The 27,490-nt window shown below is 34.6% G+C and overlaps 2 protein-coding genes across 47 annotated transcripts in view; one reads left to right on the top strand and one right to left on the bottom strand.

Annotated features, from left to right (window-relative positions):
• CASD1 (CAS1 domain containing 1) overlaps window positions 1-17,801 on the top strand; it is a 124,180-nt gene extending 106,379 nt beyond the window's left edge. The window contains exon 18 of the mRNA XM_065542325.2: window positions 15,330-17,801. Coding sequence (XP_065398397.1) covers window positions 15,330-15,377 — 48 coding nt within the window. The 3' untranslated portion in view covers window positions 15,378-17,801. The remainder of the gene's footprint in view (window positions 1-15,329) is intronic.
• The window catches only part of SGCE (sarcoglycan epsilon), a 71,573-nt gene that overhangs the window by 31,184 nt on the left and 12,899 nt on the right, over window positions 1-27,490 (bottom strand). For 22 of the 46 annotated variants that reach the window (XR_012432655.1, XR_012432648.1, XR_012432647.1 and 19 more), the window contains 5 exons: window positions 23,409-23,516; window positions 13,722-13,844; window positions 11,928-12,085; window positions 7,040-7,112; window positions 2,471-2,669 (listed from right to left, as the gene is read on the bottom strand). Coding sequence is in view for 27 of the 46 variants with exons in the window: in XM_074035509.1 (XP_073891610.1) it covers window positions 2,471-2,669; window positions 7,040-7,112; window positions 11,928-12,085; window positions 13,722-13,844; window positions 23,409-23,516 (661 nt within the window). In the remaining 19 variants the exon portion in view is untranslated. The remainder of the gene's footprint in view (window positions 1-2,470; window positions 2,670-7,039; window positions 7,113-11,927; window positions 12,086-13,721; window positions 13,845-23,408; window positions 23,517-27,490) is intronic. The other 24 variants (XR_012432652.1, XR_012432651.1, XR_012432653.1 and 21 more) reach the window with 2 other exon arrangements.

Below are 27,490 nucleotides of genomic sequence, written 5' to 3'. Positions count from 1 at the left end.
AATATGAAAAAATTTGCATGTAGTAATTGTGGCTGACATGTGTAATAGGAAATAATTTCATGGAGATCTTTTTCTTAAATCTGGGACTAAGACTTATGCCAAGTATTACACAGAATACATTTATTAGGTGCTTAATTAATACTTCTGAAGTGTATGAATATATTTTTAAACAAAAATTTTTAAAAAGGATATAATTCCTTTACTAGCTCTGACCCTATTTCTTGATCTTTTCAATATTTCATTTTAAAGGATTTATAGCCCCTGATATTTTCAAAAGAAAATGCAAAGGCAGAAAGTATATTAAGTGAATTAAAAATCATAATATACACGGGTAAAAAGGAAAGAAAGTACTAGTTAAGCATTGGATTTTTTTTTTCTAAATTTAAGGCAATAGGGCTAAAAAATTGTTTCTATTATCATGATGTTATATAACAACTCAAGAAAACATGCAAAATCATTTGCAGCGACAAACTTTTCTTTTTGAATTATAACTCAAGTAGGATTTTACTTTATGAGTGTTTGTATAGGGACACTGGAGTAATAGAGTTGGCATTGTGTACAATTTATAGAAATGCTATTTTAAAAGACTCCATATGAATATTTTGTAAAGGTTAAGGCTTAACATTAAATTAAAACTCATGGAAAGCATTTCAAGTTGGGAAGGGATCTGAGACAAGAGTCCAAATAAATGCCACGGGACTGATTCTCTCAAATATCTGACAGCATGTGCCACCCTCTAGCAGGTGTTGGGGGTCAGTCAGTGATTGAATTCTCAAACAAGTACTTGTAGGACAAAAATGCTGTTCTTAATATAGAGTCACACGCTAAGGCCCAGCCCTAGGCTCAAAGAATCAGTCTCTAGGGGGAACAAAGGCCAGGAACCTATCTATATTTTTAGTAATGTTCTATTGGCAATTTTCAGGCTAGACATAGTTGGAAAGCAGTGCTTTAGGTCACAGTTTTGTTTAGGGAGTTGCTTGGTTCAATTTAGTTTAGTTCAGGCTCTAAAAGTACCTCGACAGGTGGGACCTGCACTACTAACTGGAGAAAAAGTGAGACCAGAATAAAGCACAACAATGAAAAACTCTACCAATGCCTTGTTTTTGTGCTGTTTCCTCCAACACTATTTGGTCATTGTTTTAACAATTGTGGAACACATTACCTTAAGAAAACTGTTTTAAAACCTCCTTATTTGGAGAATGCCTTCAGGGAAGATAGCCCCATTCATACCATTCTATGGTTCTGCTTTAATTACTTTATAGGAAAGAGAACCATGTTGTAACTATGAAGTAAAAATTTAAGCTCTAGAATTATGTTTTCATATAGAAAGCCAATCAGCACATAGACAAGAGAAAAAGCAACCATTTTCCTCAAAGGACTTCTATGTATGCTTGACTGACTTCAAAATCCATTGCTATAAAATAGAAGATAAAATTGAATTCTGAAATTTTCAGGTTGGACTTTACAGCTCACTGCTTTTCCCCATCTGCCTTCTACCTACTCCCACAGACCGCATCCATGTGTACATAGTTCTCCTTTAAAGCTATCCTTACATTTAATTCTTACTAATCCACGTATTCTAGCTAATTCTAGATATCACCTGTATAAAAGTGTTTCCAGGATTATGGGTGAAGGAGAAGTTGAAAGGGGAATATGCTATGCAAAATGTGATTTATTCCACAGACTATACTTTTATAGGATTGAGGGAGGAGAAGCAAATCTGCCTCAACCTACATATTAAAAATTAAACATCAAAGTTTGTCTTGATAATAACTTTACCCAGGCAGGATTGTTTCTTGACCTCCACAAGGTCAGAAGTCATGCTTTCTATCTGCACTGCTTGAGAATTGACAAATACCTTTCAAATGCATTATCTCACTTAATCATTATAACAACTCTGAGGGAGAATATCCGTTCCCCACAGGAACAGATGAGGAAGTTGAGGCACAGAGGAGTTCAGGGTTTGCCCAGTGTCACCCAGCTTGTGAGTGACAAGGTCAGGCTTTAGGCCTTTGTGTCACAGGAATGGGTTTCAAATCCACCCCAGCCATCAGTCACCGACACATGGTGGAAAGAATGTTAAAGATGAAGAAATAGTTTCCTAGAATAAAGTTACAGCAGTCTGCGCATCCTTCTGCAGCTAATAACTGGGGCGTCAATTTCCTTTGAAATTCATGGCCCTAAATAATCGGCTTCTTTATGGAAGGTACAAAAGACTTAGCGCTGTAATTTATGATGCTGACCCTCATCTACAATTAGATTTCACAGACCAGGAACTTGAGATATAAAAAACCATTAACACGATATCTTTGTCAATATAGAAAATTACTAGTATGTTCATATCTTTACAATATCTATTTCTTATTAAAAAGAAAAATGCAATAGACCATCTTCCATCTATAATAAGTGTGATAAGATCACCATATTTAAAAAATCTATATTTAAGGCAATGAGATAAAGGTCTGCTTACCCCTCCTTCAGGTCATTAATGGGAAGTGGCACCCTGCCACCCCTGTCTAGGGCTGATGTGATGTTTATGGCATTCAGGCGCTCTGGCTGCCACACATTTTTCACTGCCCCAAGAAAGTCTCCAAGAACCTCACTGGCCAACATTTCTTCTACATTCATATTCTTAATGAAGAATTCTGCTTGATATGGCAACGGGAAGTCTAATTTTGGTGAAAAAGGGCATGCATATCTTTAATGAAGTAGTCTTTTAAAAAGGAAACAAAAGAACAATTTGCAATTTGTTGAGTTCTGTCATAATCCTGGCAGCAGGAAGCAATATTAATACTGACTTTAAAGGCTTTCTGTATAACAGAGGATGTGTCTAAAAACATAACCGACATTAGAAACAGAACTTTATCTACAATATAATAAAATCCAAGGCTCACCAGAGACTCATCAGGGCAATTTATAATCACAGGATTTGGCAAAACAACTAAGAAAAGATAAATCTGCATTTTAAATTTATAATATTACTGATCTTTCGGCAGCATGCTAAAATATTAGTTTTTCTGAAATAAAAATCAATTATATGTCCAATAGGAATTCTAAAAACCAGAACAATTCCACAGTTTTTAATTGCACTATAATTAAATATTCTAGAAAAATTATAAAGTTCTCATGGACTTCCACTTCACATTGTTGGAGATTTGGTGTTTTTTCCTCCACAATGTGTCATCAAAATTTCTCTCTAAATATTTCATGATTCACATATTAAAACAACCCCATGTCAAACTCAGCCTTTCGATATAAGAAACTGTAAATATATATAAAGATTATTTGTTACTCAAATGCTACTCTTCAATTACAAATCATCACTCTCTATATTCTAATTGTTCTCTTATGATAAATAATAGCTTTCTGTTTATTTAATAATATTTCTGTAAGAATAAAGGTTAATTTTTTAAATGTATTTACTATGAGGCAGGCCAAGCTAGGGGACTTAGGTGAATTAGAACATTTAATTCTCACAACAAGAGGGTGAGTAGCTGTTTGTATTTTTCATTATACTTTCCTATGAGAAAGCTTATTTTTAGAGAGTTCCAGAAGCTTATCTCATAATGTGAACTTACCTCATATGATTTTTATCTATGCTAAAAGAGACTGCATATATAAGGTGCTCAGCAGAGCTCCCAACACATAGTAGGAGCCTATAAAATATTAGATGTTAGCTTAATTATAATAATATGAAAAGATTGATTATCTGAATTTGTACTTTAAAAGGACAAGAAAATGCTTCTAGGTGCTACACAGATTTAAAGTCCCCAGTAGTAATTACACTATGTATATCCTCTCATTTATGTCAATAAAATTCATGTATCTGTAAGATATTCCACTTTTATTTAATGAACAAAAAATAAAAATTACATTAAGTACCTGAAATCTTGGTTAACTTATTTCTTATGAAGCATCCTATTAAAGGACATTTGATGCCTGAGATGAAGTCAGAGAAGAAACTATGGCTTCAGAATTTTCAAGAGTTTTCTAGAGTTTGGTCATCACTTTTTAAAGACTTAGTTTTTCAAAGCCCTAATCATACAAAGTTCTTTGCTTATCTCCTATATTGTCACTTGTTCTGCTTACAATTTTGTTAGATTTGCTTAATGTATAGCCCATCTGCAATCTAAAATATATTTCTTCTCATTTATGCAAATAAATTTCCTGTTTTATACAGATAAATAGCTTAATCATGCTACATTTATCTGCATACCTAGAAATAGTCATGCAGAAATGTGTTATGAAAAAGTTTCTTGGCAATAAATAATAAAATATTTATAAATAATATCAAATGCAGCTTTTGAATATGCCACAAGTCTAAAATCTATTCATTTCATTCAATGTTTTTACATTCAGTTTTCTTAAAAAGTATCTAAAACTTTTTTCTTATGATCAGTGCTACTTTTTGGAGAATTATTATCTGGCTTTTCCTGTTCCATGTGATCTCGCTTCATGGCTCCTTTTCTGAGACCTGCTGCAAAGCCTGTGGTTGCCACCACACCCCTCAGAGGCTCTGAGCTGGGCAGCTGCCTGCTATCTACCCATCCAAGAGCTGCTGCCAGGACTCCCAGAGATGAGTCACAGCAGCTTTCTAACTCTGGGGAAATCCCATGCCTGCTATATTTGGAAATCACAGAGGCCAAGAGAACAGTAGGCCAACAGATTGGTGGCAGGCCTCTGAGGCACTAAACCCAATTTAGAGAATCACTTTATGTACTCTCCTTGAGCTTCATGCTGTGTGAGTCTACATGACTAATTTCCCATTAGGTCTCTCAGAACAGGAGACAGCTGGGCAGGGAGTTGGACAGAGCATGATTACCCTGATATACAACTTTTGTTATTTCTTTTCCTAAATCTAATCTGGGATAAATAACACGAGTGTAGGCCATGCTCAAAGATGTACATCCCACTGCACATTTCTTTCTAGACCAGCAAGGACAAATGCATGGACTTTAGTGCATGTGGTTCAAATAGGTTTGGGCCACTAACCCTACATAAAAAGCAAAGGAACAAGCACTGCCTGGAGTAATGGTGGAGGCTTCTAAAACCTGTCTTCTACTCCTTCTCACTAGCACACCTTCCAAACCCCTTATTTAGACAAAGAGCCCTACTGCCAATTTTCAATCCTACAGTTGTCTAGCAGTCTTCCATTAGTATCTACTTGACCATGGGTCCCCATATGTCAACAACAACATCTATTGAGATGCCTTGAGTAATCTGTATCTACAGCACTGAGACTACATTTGAGAAGGAAGAAGTTCAAATTATAGACCAAGCTTTCAGTTTGTAGGGACTCTCACACCTGACAGAGTTTCGAGTCCCTTTGAGAAAATAATGGTGAGGTGAGATGGTCCAAGGCCACTGTAGTATAACTTTATAACTATAATGATGAATTCCCAAGGAGGAACGAAACTTTTCAATTATTCTGCTCATTAAGTGTATTCCAATTCTACAGGGCCAGCTTAGACAGCATGCAAGCATCCAATCACCACTGTAGTCAAGAACAAAAGTCTCCCTGATCCAAACATAAATACCTACCAAAAGCCTTTGGGGAGTGGGAGAGTGAACAGGGAGTCTTCTGTCCAGGCCCACAGAACTGGCACTTGGACTTGCTTTTCATATATGAAGGTCATTTTAAATTTTAAACTTGCACATTTGTTGTCTACAATTGATACTGGTAAACTCCTGGGGGAAAACATTCACTTAAGGGGGGTTAAGTCTTCAAGCAATCTCTCCACACATATGTTTAATTTTACAGAAATTCCTTCTTTCATATAGTGTAAAAGTAATTTTTAAAACAGCCTTGACTGCATTATCATTAATTCTAAATTAGTAGGTTCTGATAAAATGTTTGGTGTTTGCTCATTTGTTTTTAGTTGCACTAGTAAATAGCAACAAAAATTCCCCTATCAAGAATGCACAATTGTTTTCTTGTTTTTAGAGGGAAAAAAATTCTGGATCTGTTTCCCTCCTGTCATCCTCATAAATGATATCTAACATAGGGAGGATTATTTCATGATTTATACATTTCAACAACAGGCCAGGTGTGGTGGTTCGCACCTGTAATCCCAGCACTTTGGAAAGCCAAGGCAGGTGGATCACATGAGGTCAGGAGTTTGAGACCAGCCTGGCCAACATGGTGAAACCCCATCTCTACTAAAAATACAAAAAATTAGCCAAGCATGGTGGCAGGTGCCTGTAATCGCACCTACTCGGGAGGCTGAGGCAGGAGAATCGCCTGAACCCAGGAGGCGGAGGTTGCAGTTAGCTGAGATGGCGCCATTGCACTCCAACCTGGGTCACAAGAGCAAGACTCCATCTCCAAAAAAAAAAAAAAAAAAAAAAAATACAAAGTATTTGGCGGTATTTTCCCAGTCAATTGATTTTAAAAAGGTCAAAATATTTGAGAGTGTAATTCTGAGAATAATTCCTTATCCCTAACCTTCAAAATTCTTAGGAAATCACTTACAATTTGAGCATATGAAACTTTAAATTGCTGAAAGACTCTACAAATTACTAATACACTATTAATTATTTAGGAAGGAAATTGTGCCCTAAGTTATGGTTTATTTGTTCTCCAGAAACCCTACATTATCACATACACTTATACTACTACCTACAGTAAATTTTTAAATAAATAATAAAAGCAGTTAGTAATTTTTTTTTTGAGACAGGGTCTCACCCTGTCAGCTAAGCTGGAGTGCAGTACTCCAGCCTTAACTTGTAGACTCCTTACTCCATACTTATAAGAGAAATGCTATTGTTAGTCCCATTTTAAGGTGATGAAAAAGGATTAGAGAAATAAGAAGACTATCTGTTTGGCTTCGTATCTGAGCTTTTCATCATCATAACACACCATAATATTTTATAACAAATTAGATATTGCTTAGTTTTCTTTTCTATATCTTATTATTTCATCAGTTATATTAGGTATGTGGCATTTTAAAATTCTTAACTATATTTTATGTAGTTATAAAACATAATGAAATACTTCTTGTAAATAAGGAAATGATCATCAACATATTTTCATACATACCTTCTGCAGACATTATATTAATTATCAAATTATGCCTTGCAGTCTCAAAGGTGCGCCTATTGTAGGCAGTTATCTATTATAAAAGGAAAACCATATTAAAGAAGTGAAATGTTCTTTGTAAAATGAAATTCATTAAGGATTAAAATGAAAAAAATTGTCGTTCTTTCCATTTTCATTATTTGTTGATACACTTACAAAATAATCCTTCTCTAGGCAATGAGAACTCAGAGCTTTTAGCAATATTATGGGAAAATAAATAATTAGTCAGGTCTATTTAATGTACTGAAACGAAAAGTTAAAATCAGAAAGACTCTTTCATAGAAGGCCATTAAGCACTGGTAGCAATGCAGATGCATCATTAGTAAATGCATTAACCATTAAGAATTACTTACCGGTGATGTTCTTTCAAAAAAACAAACAATAATTTTTGTACTTTTACATGGAATTTAAGAATTATAATGAAAAGTACACTTTAAAACAAGCACATCTTTGTGTTTTTTGCATTTAATTCTAAACTGCACCCCAATCAGTCAAAAAATGTCATAAATAACCCTTTGGAAATCATATCTCACTTATGATGGGAGTAAAGTAGTAAGGATCAGAGTCCATAAAGGTTATGGAACATGCTCAAAAACACAAATCAATCCCTTCATACGGTCAAATATTAGTAAACATTTGCAGAGCCAATAGACTTACATCAAAGTCAATTCAGAAACAGCCAGTGCAAACAACACACAAAGCAAAGGCCAAAAACAGGATATGGTTTCAAAACTTAAGGACTATTTAACTTTATAACAGATATTAAATCATTCGGACACGTCTGCAGTACCTCAAAAAAAAAAAAAAAAAAAAGAAAAAGAAAAAGAACAAATGATTGTGTCAAAATCTTAGAATCCCAGCACTAACCTTCTGGCAATGATTGCAGCTGGAGGTGACACTGAGACAAAAAAGTAGGATGAAACTGATTTCAACTAAAAATAAATATCTTGTGCATTTTAAAACAAATATCAAAGATTTTTATACATTACATGAGTGTCAAAAAAATAAGTTGCAGTCATTGAAAATACTAAGTTAGAATAGCAAGAATTTTGAAATAAATAATTCCAAACCTTTAACAATGTTTAAAAGGTACATAGTTTGAAAGGCATATTACTCCATAAAGTTAAAAGAAACTCTCTCTCCATGATTTGTCAAATTTCCATCATATTTAATTATTTCCTTGCTGCTATCTGTTGGGACACATGATCAATTAATTTCACACCAAACATTAAAATTAAGACTAGCCATTAAACAAACTAGGAATTTTTCCTCAAATGAAACATACAAAAAATGCTAACTAGATTTTGTTGAGAAACTTCATCATTTGAAAAGTTTACCCTGCAAAACATTTAATCCCATTTCAATAAAAAGTATAATCCTCTACTATTTGTTACAATATCATGAAGCTTCAGCTCAGAAAAAGATAGATTTTTTCAAATTAATAGCAACATTTTTATGGGTAGCCTTCCCTTAATCATCACAAATTTCATTATTATAAGTTTCATAAATTCCAATAAATGTCTTTATTTTTAAATAATGCAGACTATTGAAGGGAGTGAAGAATATTTTATATCAGGAGGAAGAATTTTATTATCTGATTTTATAGTTGATGCTTAATTTTAACAGCTGTATCAGAATGTAGTCCTTCTATCACTTCCAATGAGACATTTAATTGCTGTAATATCCTCAGATTTTACTTATTATGATGATGTGAAGACCTTCAAAGCAGAAGAGTATGTGTGTGTCTATGTGTGCATGCTTTATTTTTATTCTCCAATTTCTAAAACAGAGCTGATCTATTTTAGATACTTAAAATTTAAATATTTCAAATAAACATCTACTGAATGAAGGAAATAGTAGACTTATATGATTAAATATTATATATTTAAGATACAAAAATTCTTGACTAACTTAATAGAATATTTTAAAATATCATACCTGTTACTATAAATGAACGTAAAAATGAGCTATTTACAGATAAATCACTACGTTATATGAAAGATATGGTAAACTTTCATTTTTATTTTTTTAATATATTTTTATACATTTTCATAACACTGTATGTTAGTCATAAAGTATATAATGAAGGCACTCACAATAAACTCTTATGAAACCATCTCAGTACATGTGTTTCACTCCTAGCCTAAGCCCTTGTCTCTCCCCAACCAGAAGTAGTCATTCTGGATTTGGTGTTTAACAATCCATTCATTTAAAATACAATTTTATTATAATTGCATGAATGCTTAAAGCATATGGTTTAGTTTGCTTGTTTTTGAGCTCTACCAAAATGGCAAACTATTATATGTAGTCTTCTAGTACTTTTTTTTAAATTGAACATTGTGTTTAAAACACTTATTCATATTGCTGGGCAAGCTTAAGTTCACTGTTGCTCTGAACATTCACTGTGTGAATACATCAAGATTAATATATTCTCTTGCTGATAGACTTTTGGGTCTCTATTGTTTTGTGGCTTTCCAGTGTTGTGCTATACAAATGTTGCTTGATGAGCATGATTGTACATGTCTCCAGGAGGGCATTCGCAAGTGCTTCTTTGGGGCATATTGCTAGAAGTAGGACTGCCATATCATAAGGTACAGGAATACTCAACGATATGAGATATCCAGTACTGCTTTCCAAAGTAGTGAAGCCAACTCCCACATCCACCTGCAGTGCATTTTACTGATGGCAAAATTTTCATTGTGATCTCCATCTGAATATTCCTCATTACCCATACAAGTAAGCTACTTAAGTTTATTGGCATTTGTGTCTCCTCTTTAGTGAAATATCTGTTTCTTATTAAATTGCAGGATTTCTTTATTATTTTAGATGCTCTTAGTCAGCTACATGTATTGAAAATACCTTCTCCCAGTTTGTGGCTTGTCTTTTTAAATCATGCTCTGGTTTAATGGTTGATGAACAGACATTCACAAATTTCATATAGTGAAATTGATAAATTTTTTCTCTTAAAAATATTTAGGTCTTACTTAAATCCTTCCCTATCCATAGGTCAAAAAGAGATTTTTCTACATTTTAATATAATTGTTTAAAAATTTGCATTTTACATGTAATCCCTAATCTACCTAGACTTGAGACCTGGCATATATTCTGTTAGATATATTCCTAGTACCTCAACATTTTTGTTGCTATTAAAAATGGTATTTTTAAAAATGTGTGTTTTCTCAATACTTGCTATTCATGTATAGAAATGCCACAATAATTTATACTGATCTCACAGTTCACTGCTAGCCTTTAAGATTCTTAATGGTCTACAGACCATTTATATCATTGATAGTTTCCATTTCTTCTTTTTAAATCCTTATGGATTTAATTTCTTTTTCTTTCTTTACTGTACTGGCTGGGACCTCCAATACATTCTGTAATAGATTTATCAGACAGAGTTATTCTTGTTTTGTTCCTGAATTTAAATGAAATTTCTCTAACATTTTACTATGAAGAATGATGTTCGCTATTACTTTTGGTAAAAACTGGCAAATTAAAGAACTTCACTTCTATTCCTAGTTTGCCAAGAGCTATTTTTTCTTATCAAGAATAGGTAGTAAATTTTAATAAACACTTTTTCCATAACTATCATGACAATTATGCTGTTTTTCCTTCTTTAATCTGATAATGTGGTGAATTACATTTATATATTTCTTTTATAACTTTTGCTGAATATTTTAAAAAATTAATTTGACAATAGCTCAAACTAACTTGCTTCTTCTAAGTACCTGTCTATCTTATAGCTACACTGCCTTAAGGAATACGATTTATAGATAGAAATCACTGAACGGTTAATACAAACTTCAATTCCAAATGAATTGGCCACTGTGGAAGCTCACATCCACAGTACACAGCTGACTAAAACTTTGGAGAAAGATTCATAGTAAGTAATCCTCTGAAAGGATGTATACTTTTAGTTTATACATCCATTCATTTTTTTAAAGTATTATATTAATTCCCACTAAAGATTCAATGTAACAACTGTTTTGTTGTTGTTAATTTCTAATATCTCCCAGCTAAGATGCTAGGTGCTGGTGAGGACCTGATGAATGGTAACACTGCCATCACTTCTAGAATAAAGGCTAAACACATCAGGATGGCTTACAGAGCCCTCAAAGATCTGCCCCTACCAGCATCAACACCTCCCATTCCCATCATTTGCCTACTGGGGTACATCCTCTTCCAGCCACACTTATCATTCTCTGAGACCATGTGACTTTCCTTATACCTCCAAGATTTTAATACGTTGTTTCTTCTGCCCAAGACGGCCTTCCTTCTACTTTGTGAAGTAAATTCTTTACTTTGCATCAAACAGCACCTTCTTACTATAGCAGTTATTACAGTGTGGGCTAAGTATTTGTTTGCATCCCAGTCCTCCAACCCCTGAATTGTAAGATATGGCAAGACTCATCTGTTATTTATCATTCTATCCCTAAGCACCTATCACAATGCTTGGCACATAGTAGGGGTATATAAGATGTCTGTTGAATGGCTATATTTCAATGAACATAAAACCAGAATTCAAAATACAGAGCAAATAAGTCTATCAAGTCTACAATTATTTTCTCAAATAGAATTCATATTATAATAACCTATTTCTTTTAAATGTCGTGACTTTTTTCACAAATTTAGACTGTCATTTTAGTATAAAAGCTGAGGCAAAACTTTATAAACAGAAAAGAATGGCACATTTCCAAATGTTATCTACTGTGTTTCCATGCACAAAATATTAAAAACCACATCAGGTAACTACAGTTTCAACACTTAAAACTCACATTACAATATATATATATACACGCACACACACACATATATATGTATAGTTTTGCTCTTTCTAGGGGTAAATTACCTCAATGATTGTTGGCTTCCCCACATTTTCAGCTGTTGGGGACCCATATAGGACTCCATCACTATATGGTGTCCTTTGGATATATCGAAGCCATCCAGGTCGGTCTGGGTAACCCATTAAATTTGTATTAAATGTTATGGGATCATTACTAATCTCGCCTAGATAAGAAACAGAGAATTAAGACATAAGACAGTTATTTTCACACATGTTGCTTTGGTAGTTTCAATCAAAACATTCTGTCTAAAATTTTTTCTTATTTTGTAGCCAACTAAATACACACATACAAAACCCATCTGGGTATTTAAATTAGGGCTCCACGTTAAAAAAAAAAAAAAATCCTTTTGGTTGTTTAATTTGTCTCAAAATCTGATGCAACAAAGAAAGCAGATTCATACAATTTTCTTGGAAATATATTTTTGGTCACCAAACAGTGAGATAGTTCTGCCAGTGAGACAACTATCTTTCAGGAAAATTCCCTAATCATGCTGATGTACTCATTCTTTTCCAAAATATTCCATTCATGAAACGCTGGACACTATCATATGAGTATGAAAGATATTCCAAAATGGTAAAAGTCTCATAAAAAAAATGTAATTTTAAAACACTGGAGGATAGGATGAAAAAGACATTACAAATCCATAACAACTGTACTAATGACAGCATATATTAATCACAAGCAATAATAACAGCATCATTTATTAGCACATTCCCTGGCCCTGTTAAATGCCTTACAAGCTGTATTTCATCTATTTTCACACATACCTATGAACCTACTACTAGTATTAGCCCTGATTTTATTGATGGAATATGTAATTTTCCACATTAAGTTACTTCTCCATGGTCATATTAAGTGATGAAACTACAATAGCATTTAATCCTGGCTGACTCCACAAACTACGCTCTTAACTACATGTTTTTCTTCTCAAATGTTATGGCTGCTGCTCAAAAGTTTGAGCCATATAGTTTTGCAAACATGGAATGCCTCATAAGAAAACATTAAAAAAAAATTGATGAAAAGACTATTTCTTCTTGAATACTATTAGGAACATGGTTAACTATATCGTGGGAGAGTTTTCAGGTACAGTATTCATCATATAATCTTCAAAAAGAATAGTTATATCAATTCTAATGCTAAAAACATTCTTATACAATATAATTTTCATAAAATTTGCTTTTATTTTCTGCTTAAGGAAGAGTTATAACGATATGTTTTCTCTTGCTATTCTTTGTATACCTTCGTTAATTTGATGGCATTTATGATCATTCAAAATAACATATTTAAGCCAGTAGTGAATTAAATAAGACTTCATAATTGGTATCACTTAAAAGGAAAAATTAATCTCCATAATATTATTAAGGAGTTATATGAAATTATATCCTATTGTAAAAGCTTTTTAAAAGCTCTTACCTAATGCCATTTTTCATTCTCCTCTACAACATATGTATAGTTTTCCAAAAATGAAAGTACTATGTGAGAATCTAGGTCTTAATATAGAAAATCGTAAGTTTACAGCTATAATCATTTCCATGTGAATATAGGTAGATCACTTGTCAGAGACATAAAACTCAAGACTGAGAATCCAGAAATATGGTTTCTTTAACATTCAAAAATAAATTATTTTTGTCTGTAATTAAATTTCTAATCTGAAAATGAGAAATGTCCTACAACAATTTATCACATTTAGACCATTTGAATTAATGTTAATGATATTTTATCATATATGTCTAGATTATGCAAATTAAACAAAAAATTTAGTGCGTTAACTACTTTTTTTCTCCTCACAAAGAACATACCAGGTTTTGGGTAAGGTGGAAATTCCCCCTTAAAATATTCTCTTTCCAAAACATGAACAAAGAGGACACCTGCTGATGGGTATACATTCCGATCGGAGTGTACCTTGGAGAAAATAGTGTACACTGAAAACAAAGAGGAAAGATAAGTAACAGAAAGACAAATAATGAGATATGCCCTTGATAATTCAGCTTACACTCTTTATAAAGAGGGGTCTCACTACGTAGACATTTCTGGAAAAATTGAAGCAACATGCAAGGAAACTGTTAATAACAATTTGTTTTAAATGGAAGTTATTTCAGGACAAAACGGGAAAAAAATTCTTTTGATTTGTGTTTACAGGCTTTTCAAACACTACATAGACAAAATTATGCACATTTGATATTTTAGACCATTATTAAATAATGAAGCTATCCAAAATATCTTTTTGGTAATTTCTTTTTTATTTGAGGTTATTACCAACAAAATACATCATAAGAACTGAAAAGCTACAAAATTGCTTCAGATGTTTTTCTTCTTTCCTTTTTTTTAAAGCAAAGTACACAGAGTAATTTTTAAGTGGTAAGAATCCATACTATACTAATTGTTTTCTAGGCAAAGCATGTCAGACTATATAACACTATCAATAGGTACAATGTGGTTTTTATGTATACTTATAAAAATGTATTGGATACTTTTTCTGGGAATTCATTCCTCACATCCCTCATAGACATGATTTATTCAATTTTCCCTGATCTTGATATTTAGTAATTCAAACAATATAATCTATTATATGCTGCATCCTAAATAAGCAATAACAATTACATAATAAAATTCAGGCCAAATAATTTATTGAAGTGAAATACGTAAATTTCATGATTTACCAGTTACTTAAGACATACGAGGTGAGTACATTAAAATGGCCAATTATTTTGATTAGTTTCCACCTATTGTTTTTGCTCTGATAGCATCTTCTCCACTAACACATTATTGCCGTTACTCTCATCACATCTGCAATCTCTTTTGGGTTTCTATTTTCCTGATTGGCTAGTGGCTGCAATTTTTAGACAGATTAACCCTATCAGGCCAGTTCTTTCTTTTAAGTCATTGATGGATTTGTAAATATGGTAATTAACCTTAAGAACCCCAAGGCTGCTCACTCCAAGCTCACAACTTACTAAAAGCCTTAGATAGCAAGATCACTGAACTACATTTTTCAGCACAAAAATCAAAACTCCCACAAAATGTTTCTTTATCTGTGAAAACTTGTCCCTGCAGTTCAGTGGATAGCTGCCAGAAAGGGGGAACTGAGCTAAAATATTTGGCTCGTAGCTTCATGTATCTACAGCTTTACTACTAAAAACATAACTTCAAAGGCTGTGTAACAGAGGGAAGGAAGCTACAAGTTATGTTTAAACTAGGTTTGTAGAGAGATCTATTCTTTCCTGATTTATTTGTACTAGTATTCATAAGTGATCTTCCCCCGTGGCATTTACAGTACCCACCTTCTACTCAAGAACAATGTACTTACCAGCAGGAATAATCCCATTCCCCAAAACAAGAATGAATGAAGCACAGAAAAATAGTAAAGATGAGAATTCTATACTTTTTTTTTTTTTTTTTTTAACCAGTTTGATACCACAATGTACCCTGAATGTGAAGTGCTATGGGGAATATGAAGATGAAAGAGACCCGGCCACTGCTTTCCAGGAGTTCACCATCTGGTTTGGGAGACCAACATCCACCTAACTAGGTATTATCCCAGAGGTAAAACTGCTCTGGCAACACCTGGAAAAACGGGAGGAGCAATTAAAGTTGGACAGATTCGGAAAAGATTTATGGAAGAAGTGGAATTCAATATGGCTCCTCAAGTACTACAGTAGTAGGATTCTGAAACTCAGAGATGTGGAATTTCGGCAATTCAGCGGTGAACATATGTGCAACATACAATACTGGATACTGTGAGGGCCTTTCAAGGAAGGGAATTAAGCCAGTAATGCTGGATCCTGGGGTAAATTTAAGGTAGGGGGAGGCAAAACTGGGAAGAAAAGAAGAGTCAGAATAGGGAGTTTTGAACTCCTGCTAAGAAGTCATTTCACTCTATATATCAAAGTATTTAAATTCAGGATCACAGCCTTACATCCCAAGCAGAGAACATTTCAAATAATCTAAAGGAATCTCTTTGGAGTTTATCTAATTATCTAATTTATTCTTTCTAGAGATTAAAAATACCTTGAAGTACAGCACTAAGTTTTATTTACCTTGCTATTTTCTCGGCAGCTAGAAGAGAGTCTGGTATATTTGAATAATTGTATCAATGCCTATGGAATGGATATGTACGTTCTAATACAAAGTACGGCAGAGGCAAACACAAGTTTCCTATTAGTGAACTAAATATATATAATACTTACAGAGGTAGCATTCTGTAGATTATCATCCTTCATTGACATTATAAACTAATAGTCTCCCTTAGTATTTGCTGCTATAAGGTGGTAAAAGCTAGCTTACAAAGCAAAATGAAAGGTTGTTCATATTAAATAATACTGAAATGATTCCATTTTCTACATTGCCCTCCACAGGTAGTGAAGTGGAACCATTAAAGAAAGGGTACCTGCCACCCCATATCATCTCACTTCAAGAACTTGCATAGAACATCTCAGTTTCTGCTTTTATAAAAAACATTTCTGCGATCTACAGAGCCAAGACACAATCTACCATGGCCCTCCTGGGTTTGAAGATGACAAGCACATTTCTTTATTCATGTGTACTCAATTGCCTTTCAGCAATCTGCTGAACTGCATACTTGCTGGTCAGTTACCTTGGCAACTCCACAGTAAAGGCTGCTTCACTTTAAGTATAGTATGCCATTCACTTTGAGAAAAACATGATACAGATGTATGACACATTCATCATCTAGAAATGGAAAATGACTAAGCCACTATGTTTTGTTTGTAAAAATAATACTTCCTTTCTGTAGCATCAGTTTAAATTACAGGCACCCACACAACATTTTAGAGCAGTGCCCTTTGCCTTTCCCTTTCGCATTTGTTACTTGCAAAACAAATAGCTCTTTAACAGAGGCAATTTGGGCAGTATTTACACCTATGCTTCCTTTCAAAAACAACAAATGACACAGAGAATTCGAAGCTATAGGTTCTTGTTCTAAACATGAGCCATATAAATAAAGCTGATGGGGTCTGCTCCAACACCCACAGAGGCTATTACTAACAGTTAACACATGTTGCACTCACATATGCCTAGGCAGTACTCACAAACCATAAGCTTAAAGCATGTTGTTTTCCTTAGGAGCAAGTCTTGAAAATCAAATTTAAACACTCTAAGAATCCACAACACTAAGATCTAAACTCTGAAATATACATGTATACAGTGCCATGCTAATTAAGCCAAGGTAACAGGGTCTGGCCTCTCTGTGTATCGCATGGTTTTGCAATCTTCTATGGCTGCAAATCCATTACCTCTGCAAACATATGCCACTAGATATAAATGAAACTGGAAACCTATGGGTGGTTAAATCCATGCAATTCTATCACCAGTAATGGGAAAAACAATGAAACCAAAAGTCCAACCCACAAGAGGTCAAAAACACCATCTCCAAATAGCAAGGATAGCTAGATTTACAAAGATTAAAAACTTCTGAAGACAGGTAGTCATAAGGAACAGAATTTTAAAAGTAATAATTACATATCTGAGTAGAGACAGCCAAAAGGGTATGTAAGCAAGTAGCTGGGATCATTATCTCGCTCTCCCTAAACATAGTCCCAATGTCTCTCATCACCGTGTTACCAAAACCTTGTTCACAAAATGTTATCTGTATGTTTCATTCACAGGTATAGAATCTGCAGCCATTTCAACAACTGTATATTATGTGACAGCACAGAGCCCAAATAACAGACCATGATAGCAGTAGCAAAAAAAACTGGGACCTCATGCAAGCTAAACAATGTCTTGTTTTCCTTTACTAATAGTCCAGTGGAAACTTTCTCTCTCCATAATGAAAATATTAGGGTGTGCATGTGTGCTTATTACAATTACCTTCAAAGCAAGTTCGAATGTATTTAGTAAACATTAAATTTTGAAAGTATTATGATGGTATGTTGCTAATGAATACACAGCACATAACTTCACAATTCTCACAACGATTATTCTTAATGGCATATGCATAAGCACAGGCACACACACAGCCCCTTCGCTACAAAAATGTCCAGAGAACACTTGCCAGCCCTTTTTCTGCACCACCAAGAACAATTACATGGCTATAAAGATAAAATAACCACTGAGTATAAGACCCTGCAAGTCTGAGCTAGTTTTAAATCTTAAAGTCATCTCTCTTGTGAAATCTTTGAGAAGAAAGTCATAAAGTATTGTCGATATTTATGTCCAGGTGACTTTTATTAGGTAGCCAGTATGTTTAGGTCTCTCTTACAGATGCTTTATTAATAAATTAATCACTGTAAAATGTCCATTTATAACATCATTTTCTAATTTTTAAGGTTTACAAGGATCTAGTAAAATCTCAGTTTCCCAGAACCCCATGAAATGAATTGTTCCATGGAGCTGATTTTTCTGAAGTACTCTGCAGTTGATTCTTTTTCATGACGGTACAAGATCATCATTTTCTACATCAATTGTTGCACTCTGCTCTATTATACGGTGATACCCGTGCGGACTGTCTGGTTGCCTTGTCATTTACTGATCATACTGTGGGTCCCAGTCTGCTAATGCTTTTTAAGGCTGTGTGTTTTACAGATTTGTTTTATCTTTTGTAGACAAGTTGTCAGCTGTCATTTCTCATTGCTATCAGTATGTTTCCTGTAGCAGCTTCTCTATCCCCTCTAATTTGCTGTTATTAATCAGCTACAGGTTTAGAAACCAGACTACCAAATGAGGCAGGGTTGCGCATTAAAGTAAAAGCAAATGCGTACTGTTTAACGCACATAGGGCTCTGCTAGATGTAAAAGACAGGAGCCTGCATTCGCAGCATCTATTTTGGCTGCTGAAAGACTCTTTTGTGGCGTATTTCCTGGTTCTTAGTTGACGCAGTACACTTCTGAATAGATGATCTTACTATACTTGAGAGAGAGCCATTACTTAAGGTGATGGCAGCAGAAACTCTGTTATAAAATACATTCACAAATAAATAGGTGTACAATTGAAAGTCTTAATTCAACGCATATATTACAGAACCAAGAACTGTCAAATAAAAAATGGATTGAATGAGTTTTATAAAATAATTACTTACATATTTGATGTGTGGGAAATACACTGCATAATTTAAACAAAGAGATCTATGAATTAAATGATCTATTGCCCTTAGTTATAGCAAAATCAGCCTAAGGTACTATAACATAATATAATTAATAAGTAACTTATTAATAAGCAATTAAAGTCTATTTCTAAAAGCATTTCAATTTTATCAATTTGTTTCTCACATGAAGAGTTTGAAGATGGAAGCTATTCGGTGGGGGCAAGCATCACAAAGGTGTTTTAATTGAGTTCAAATTACTTAAATATGATAGTATATATTTCACAGCTGGGAAATTAGCTGTTTAAGCAATTTGAACTTAGTTTAAATATTGCCTTAACAGTAAGTATTATCTAAAAAAAAATTTTGGATAAGAATAATTAAGAAGGTTTTAAGGTATGTTGAGGATATAAAGAGAGTACTAAATAGCCACCGATCTGCTGTACCTTTTAAATAAATTGTTGCCTAAGCAACTAGGTATGGTCATCCCTGATAATTAAAAATGTTAAGTACTGACAAAAATTAATACTTCTTGCCTCATATTTTATAGTTTTAACATCTAAAAACTCTTTATGAGATTCAGAGTCCCTGTATACACAGAAATTGATTACAAGAGGCAAATCTCACTTGCTGTCTCTGCATCAAAAGAACTCATTTCAAGGTTTGCATAGCCTGATACATTTATGGATGCCTTTCTAATTTATTTTTTAACATGTTACTACAGTCAAATTGAAATTTAATTATTAAACCAGATAATTGCTGCAGAGAAATATTTTAAGAGATATCAATATCAAGCCAGTTACACAACCTGTTTTTGTTTTTGTTTTTCTCACTAAGATTTACCTTGTGTTTTATCAATACAACTTTATGAATGTTGGCTTTGAATCAAAAGCTTTTCTCAGCAGTCTGCCCTTCACCTTTGAATTCACTCAACATCAAAGTACTGCAGGCCATTCATCTGGCATTGGCCAGCTATTGTTTTTTTTCAGTCACAGATAGTCCATGCCTTGGCTGTGGAATCCATCACTGGGAAGGCATTACAGTGTCTTTGTAAACTTCATTTCTCTAAGAGATATGGCCACTTTTCTTTACATGAAGTAGGAGAGGAATCTATTACTTGAATCTTCTTCTACAAAAAAGCAGAAGAGTTTCTTCATGATATTTTTTTCCCAACTAAAACCACTGACTTTTAATCTTTCCAAACTGGAACTAAACATCTTGATTATTATGTGATTTCATGTGTGTGTGTTTTTTAAATGTCAGTTGGAAAGAGGTTCCATACCATTGTTAATTGGTGAGCAATAAGCTTAGTGTCATAGTATGCTACATTGAAAAGAGCTTTATATGTTATCGTGTCTGGGCATGCCAAATATATTTCTTTATTAAGAGACAGATCGTAACATTATTTCCTACCTGCATATGGCCTCTGCCTCCTACTCAACCCACGATTCCTGACAGTTACTAACAATCAGAGTTTGCATGCATTTGCTCTCCTGGAGAGTTCAGTCTCTCTATTATCTATTTTATAGATAACAAAATTGAACCTACAGGGACTAAGTGACTGCTTCAAACCTATGGAACCCATAACGAGAAAACAGAAAAAAGGAAGGGTGTGTTGAAGAAGCTGATGGCCCTCAGCTTGCTCAAGTAGGTCCCCTACTCCCATTCCAGGGAAAAAAAGAAGAGATTCCATAGTCCATATCTGGAGTATTCTTCATTACTTTTGTAACCACTTACTGGGTGCTGAGGTAGAATGATGCCAAAAGTGTTGTTCCAAGGCGTTCAAATTCCTTGGAATCCTATTTACAGAAGAAGTACCATCCTACCACTTTAGCTAAGAATTGGAATATTCTTTGCTGGGCCCAGTGGCTCACGCCTGTAATCCCAACACATTGGGAGGCTGAGGCGGGCGGATCACCTGAGGTCAGGAGTTCAAGACCAGCCTGGCCAACATGGTGAAACCCTGTCACTACTAAAAATACAAAAAACAATTAGCGGGGCATGGTGGTGGGTACCTATAATCCCAGCTACTCAGGAGGCAGGAGAATCCCTTGAACCCGGGAGGAGGAGGTTGCAGTGAGCTGAGATCACACCATTGCACCCCATCCTGGGCAACAAGAACTAAACTCCGTCTCAAAAAAAAAAAAAAAAAAAGAAAAAAAAAAAGCACTACACAAAACATACATTTGTTAAAGTTATTTCATATATAAACGAACCTATCATCTTTTGTGCTCTCTTGAAATTTTCAAAAAGAGATGACTGAGATTCATGGTCAAGAACATCTCAAAGAACATTATATATCTGAGACAGCATTTAAAATGGCCTTGCCATACAAGCTACTAGTATTTGTTATTATAATTTTAAAAGTGATGAAAAAATTCTCCTCATACAGTTGACAAAACTTACTCTCTGTATAAGGTATCTTGATAATTCAGAACTACAAAGATAGGATATAAATAGGATGAGAAGAAAGAAAAATAATCTAAAGGATGAGATCAAGCTAAACTAAAGCAATAAGAGAATGTTATAACCTAAACTCGTTACCTCAGTAGATTCAACATGGAGTGATCATTTCTATTGTGAAAACTCTAGTTATCTCTAGGGTTCCAAGGAGAAAATCAGTGTGAGGTTCAATGACAGTCTGAAGTTTGAAACAGGAAGAGACTGGCGTCTCTTAGAGATTCTAGATGACACTATATGTCAAGGTCTTGAAATGCATTTCCCTGAGAACAGCGCCATAATAGATGACTCTGCTGAGTGTAGCAGCTGTTGAGTTTTTTTTTTTTTTTTTTTTTTTTTTTTTTTTGGGCAAATCAAACAGTGAGAGAGAGGCATGCTCAGAGAGGATCCAGGTTCCAGGGATCAAAGCTAAAGAGAAAAGACTGAAGAAAAGGGATGACTGCAATCTAGTGAAAAATGATGTGAAGTCCAGAGGAAGAATCTTCGGAGATTCTAGGTGAGGCACAAGGAACCAGGGCATGTCCCAAGTCCTTTGGAGATGACAGAGCAGAAGCTCAGTGCAGATTGCAACAGTGAAGGACACCGGGGACCCATATCCAGAAAATAGATTAGAAAAAAGGAAGAGTGACTGTGTCAAAGAAGCCGATGGCTCTCAGCTTGCTCAAGAAACCAGCCAGATAAGGGTGTAATCAGGGGTGATTCCCTTGAAGGAACATGGGAGAATCTGATGGCAATATCTAAAGAGAATGTGGGGAAAAGAACTATGAGATCATGGGCCTGTGTCCAGGAACAAGTGCGTCTAGTGCTTTTTAAAACAAATTTTTGTGATCTTTTCATGAGAAGTTATTTGTATGAAACTCTACGTATGTTTTCTTACAAATCTTAGCAATGAAAATTCCTTAAAAATACACAGGTATTGTGGGTTTGTTTCAAAGTCGCTTGAGAAAAAATATGCTGGGAAACTTTGTCCCATTGTGAAAGAGATCTGGGGCAAAAAGACTCCAGCTGAAGAATAATTTGGTTCCAGCTATAAAAAAATTAGTGACACCCAACTTCAGAGATGTATGAACAAAATGAGGTAAGCCAGGAATCAATCCTACAAGTACCCAGCAGGTTTCATCTGGCATTATCATCTTATCACATAAAATTACTGTTCTTTTGAAAACATTTTAACATTACTCTTATTTTTATAGACATTTTGGTTGCTCCAAAATTAGATAAACTGCTATTCTGCTAATGTTCATGAACACATGTAGTTAATACTTTGTGTGAAGGATCATAAAGCCAAAAAATACAAAGAAATATTAAGTGCAAGTTCATAATGGTAATTGATATTTTGAAAACAACTAATATTTTGACTGTTAAGTAATACCTTTTCTCCCTAATGAAATACATTATTTCAAAAGTCCTGGAATATTGCTGATGGTCACATTTATAGATACAGAAGAAAAACTTATAAGGATCAATCAGTCATTTACAGGTCAAATCATCTTTCCAATAGAAAACAAGTGCCAACTAAGTAATAGCAAAACATATCAATTTGGTTTTGCAACAAGAATCATCCAAAATTAGCCAAAATATTTTATGATTATTTCTCCAAGGTTACATACATACTGTTTTAAATGATAGATGTTAAATACACATTTTTCAATATTATAAATAACTTGTTATAGTAACTACAGTAGGACAATTTTTATAAGTGGCAAGCTAGTGACTGGATAAAAGGTAGGTTAAAAACATAGGAATGGTTTTTAGTTTTTCTTTAAAAAGGGCAAAGCTATAGCCAAGGAAAAGGACTTGAAAAATAATGGATTAAGAACACAGAGGATCAGAAGTTTAAGCAGATTAGGAAAACAAAATTTTATTTTTCCAAACTAACAACAACAACAACAAAAAGCCACACATGACTAAAAAAGCGAAGAGACTATTGGAAGCAGACATTTAATTGGATCCCCCAAAGGGATTTAGATTTACAACCTAAACTCACCATCTTTCATCCCAGCAGCCATTTTTCTGCTGATAATAAAATTGTTGGCCTGTCTGGTCTTCCAGTTAACTGTTCCATTTATGCCATCAGCACAGCTTAATAAAAAAGCTTTTCAGAATAAAAAAATGTACAAAAAAATGAAATTAATGTCATGTTAAAATGACTATCACAGATCACCTACAATTAACTGGGATCAGATTCCTTCCAGCCCAGCTAACTGTTTAATTCTAGTTAGCAAATATTTGTTGTATGTTGACACAATGAATATGTGGGGATACAAGACAACCAAGGCATACTTCCTGCCCCTGAAGAAGCTTATAATCTATGGGGATTGGCAATTCATGTACATATACATATACATATATATGTGTATATATACATACAAACACACAGATATATATAAAATACATCATAGTAATTATACACACAAATGGTAGAAAGCATAAGTGCTATAAGAACACTGATGGGGCAGCAATTATCTCTGGCTAGGAATGTTGTGTTAAGTTTAAAGTAACTTTTAAATTCACAGTTGAATTTTCCTCACACTGGCAGCAATGACTAGGATAGGGGTTAAGGAATACTAAATAGGGGCTACCACAAGAGTGTCAGATAGCAGTCAGGGTAAAGCACAAGGAAATAAAAAGTGGTGCCAATTACAAGACAACATGGAGATAATACTGACAATACTTTTTCAAACTGCTAGGTGTAAGGATAAAAGGAAAATCAAAGATGCCTTTGAAGTTTTTATCTAGAATGACATAGAATAGCAATACATTAGGAACCTCAGAAAAGTCAGTTTCAAGAGAAAGAAGATTAATTTGATTCAGGATATGTTAAACTTAGGGTACTAGTTGGGTATCTAGGTGAAACGATTTGAGAAGAAGATAATGTAATGGAGCTTCACATACAGATTTAAAGTTCTTCTCCAAAGAAATGATTATTGAAGCTAAAGCCCTAGTGTGATTCCCTAGTAACACATACATCAGGCTCTTACATAGAAAGTGATCTGGAGCAAATATATGTTCCTGTTCTTGACCCATTCATTGATCCTATTTTTCATCATCCAAACTGCCAATCTGCTGTCTACTCTCTGATTTTTCACCCTTACATTTTAGACATGATAGATTTGGGCACCATTTTTTTCTGATTACAATATTGGCTCTCCATCCTATTCTCCATTGGGCTACTTTAGGTAAGTTCCTTGTGGATTCAGTTCAGCCCAAGAATTGCCCAGGGGATTTGTCCTAGCTTCTGTGTGTTTGTTTCGTTTTGTTTGTTTTTGTTTTTTTTTTGTTGTTGTTGTTGTTGTTTTTGAGATGGAGTCTCACTCTGTTGCCCCGGCTGGTGTACAGTGGCGCGATCTTGGCTCACTGCAACCACCACCTCCTGGGTTCAAGAGATTCTCTGGTCTCAACCTCTGGAGTAGCTGGGACTACAGGCGTGCACCACCATGCCTGGCTAATTTTTGTATTTTTGGTAGAGATGGAGTTGAGGCTGGTCTCAAACTCCAGGCCTCAGGTGATCCACCCACCTCGGCCTCCCAAAGTGCTGGGATTACAGGTGTGGGCCACCACACCCAGCCTGTCCTAGCTTCTGGACCTGGTATGCGGTAAGGAAGAATGCTCAAAAGGAAGAGGGACAGCAAAAGCAAAACAACATATTAATAAATACATTAACATATCAAAAGCAGAGGATGATTCAGAAAGAAAGAAGAAAGAAGCAGTCACAGAGGTTAAAAAATGAAGTCTGAAGAGTCACATAAGCCAACGGAACGGAAGAGACATGTCAAGAAGGAGAGTATGATCAACATCCTCACTTACTGCAAAAAGGTCAAAGAGGATGAGAGCTTAGAAAAGACTGCTAGATTTGAAAAGTGAGAAGTTACTGGTGACTCCTTGAAAGTGGAGTTCTGATAAAGTGGTGAGAGTAGAAGCCAAACTGCAAAAGGTCAAGACATAGATGCAGAAATTACAGTTAATCTTTCAAGAACACTGGTCAGAATAGGGAATCAAAAAGATCAAATGATAGACTGAAGAGTGGCAAGGTGGACAAAAGGTTGTTTATTTTAGTAGGGATGACATATTTTGTATCTAAATAGAGGAAAAGATGTAAGGGGGGAGAAAGAGATTAAGGATAAAGAACAGGAGCATAACTGATAAGATACAATCCAAGAAAAGGTAGAATGGGTAGGACAAAGCATATGGAAGTAAGGAAAATGCTTTGGGCATGAGAAAGGGAAAGGAAAGTAGAGACAGCAACAGTTAGTGGGGTATAGCAAACTTCACTTTAAAGGAGCTCCCCACCTTAATAAATCAGAGATAAAAGGCATATTTCCTTTTCAAACTAAATTTCCAGTAAAAATCTGAACTTTATGAAAAATCCACCCTTCAAAATGAGAAAAGAATACAATTCAAAACCCAGATTATTATTATTAGTAGTAGTAGTGGTAGTGTTTTTAGAGATGGGGTCCACTATGTTGCCCAGGCTGGACTAGAACTCCTGGGCTCAAGCAATCATCCTACCTCAGCTTCCCAAGTAGCTAGGACTACAACAACTGCTCAGACCACTGCAGCCAGCTAAAACCGAGGTTACTAATTTAATCATTACACATTGGATGATTGTATCAAAATGTCACAGGTGCCCTTTATGTATGTACAATTATTACATATCCATAATTAAAATTTTAAAAAGTTATTAAACCCAGGTTATTAAAAACAAACAAAACCTCAGGTGATCATGTCACTGCTACCTAGGAGTACAAATCAAAATCCACAACACCCCCCAAAATAAGCTACTTAATTTGTATTCAATTTTAAAAATACATCAAATTAAGAATATTAATTTTATCTACTAAATGACCAATGTTATGAATTTCTCTAATAAATGGTTAATGTATTTAATAACTGAAGTTATGTATTTTTAAATCTAGATGAATAATACAGGAGGCATTTCCCAATAATTTAAGCTAAAACAGGATCAAAAATATTAATAGTCTCTTGTGACAAAATACTCCACCCCCAGGGTTATCCTGATGGCTATGTTCCAAAAGCAACATGCTAGTTACATAGGAATCACATAGGCAGCTCCCCTAAAATACATATTCACAGGTACCCCCAAAATATACATAGTAAAAAAATTCTGAAACACATATTCATGACTTCACCATGGAGAGTCTAGGTAGGTGGGTTACACAGTTCCGCCAGGTAATTCACATACAAAACTGTGAACTCTAGAAGACAGAAGAGCCATTACAGAACCCAAAGAAATATAAACTATCACCTGAGTTACATATGCAACAAATGTAGGGCTGACCTTAGAAGTGAAAACCCTACCCATTCCAACCTCCAACTGATTTACAGATACAGCCAATCTGCAAAAACATACAAGACCTTGCTGGATAGTGGAATATCCCAACTAGAAGGACAAGAAACAGGTGGCCAAATTCTTCTCTACAATGTTCCAAAGAACAATGTATGTGTGGATATGACAAGCAACATTTAGATTTAACTGCTTTCCATCACCACCTCCTGAGCAAGGTGCTTTCACATATACTGTCTAATTCAATCCTTACAAAACCAAATCAATCTATTAATGTGTCTGAAGATTATAGGGGCTTAATCTTAAAGCATAATGAAGTAAATCCTGCAGGCAAGCAGACACTCTATAGAACTCTCCATTTCTCCATGAACTGGGTAGTTACCATAAAGAAAGAACAGGTTGAGTGCCCAGTTTCTCTTTTGTTCCTTCCTTTATTCTAGCTCAGTGGTTCTCAGACTATGTTGTGCATAAAAATTATTGTTCAGAGTTTTATACACAAAACTACACATATTATGGCTTATGGGCGATTTAAAGGATTAATTAGGATAACTTTAGGTCTATGGAATTTTTTCTTACACCCTTGCTTTTAGAATCCGACTAACCCAGCATAAGAATTAACACCACTACATGTCCTTGGCTAGTGAATCAATGCATCATTGCTCATACTTTCCAGGTCCTGTAGAAGGGCAGCCTAGTTGGCTTTTACAGGATTCAAAAAGCAAACTGAATTGGTGTCTCAACTGTTTAAACAGAGAGGCAGGGTA

The sequence above is a fragment of the Macaca fascicularis genome, chromosome 3, assembly GCF_037993035.2.
Source record: "Macaca fascicularis isolate 582-1 chromosome 3, T2T-MFA8v1.1".
Taxonomy (NCBI): domain Eukaryota; kingdom Metazoa; phylum Chordata; class Mammalia; order Primates; family Cercopithecidae; genus Macaca; species Macaca fascicularis.
Note: the sequence above shows the minus strand (reverse complement) of the source record. Positions and strands in the feature narration are given on the sequence as shown.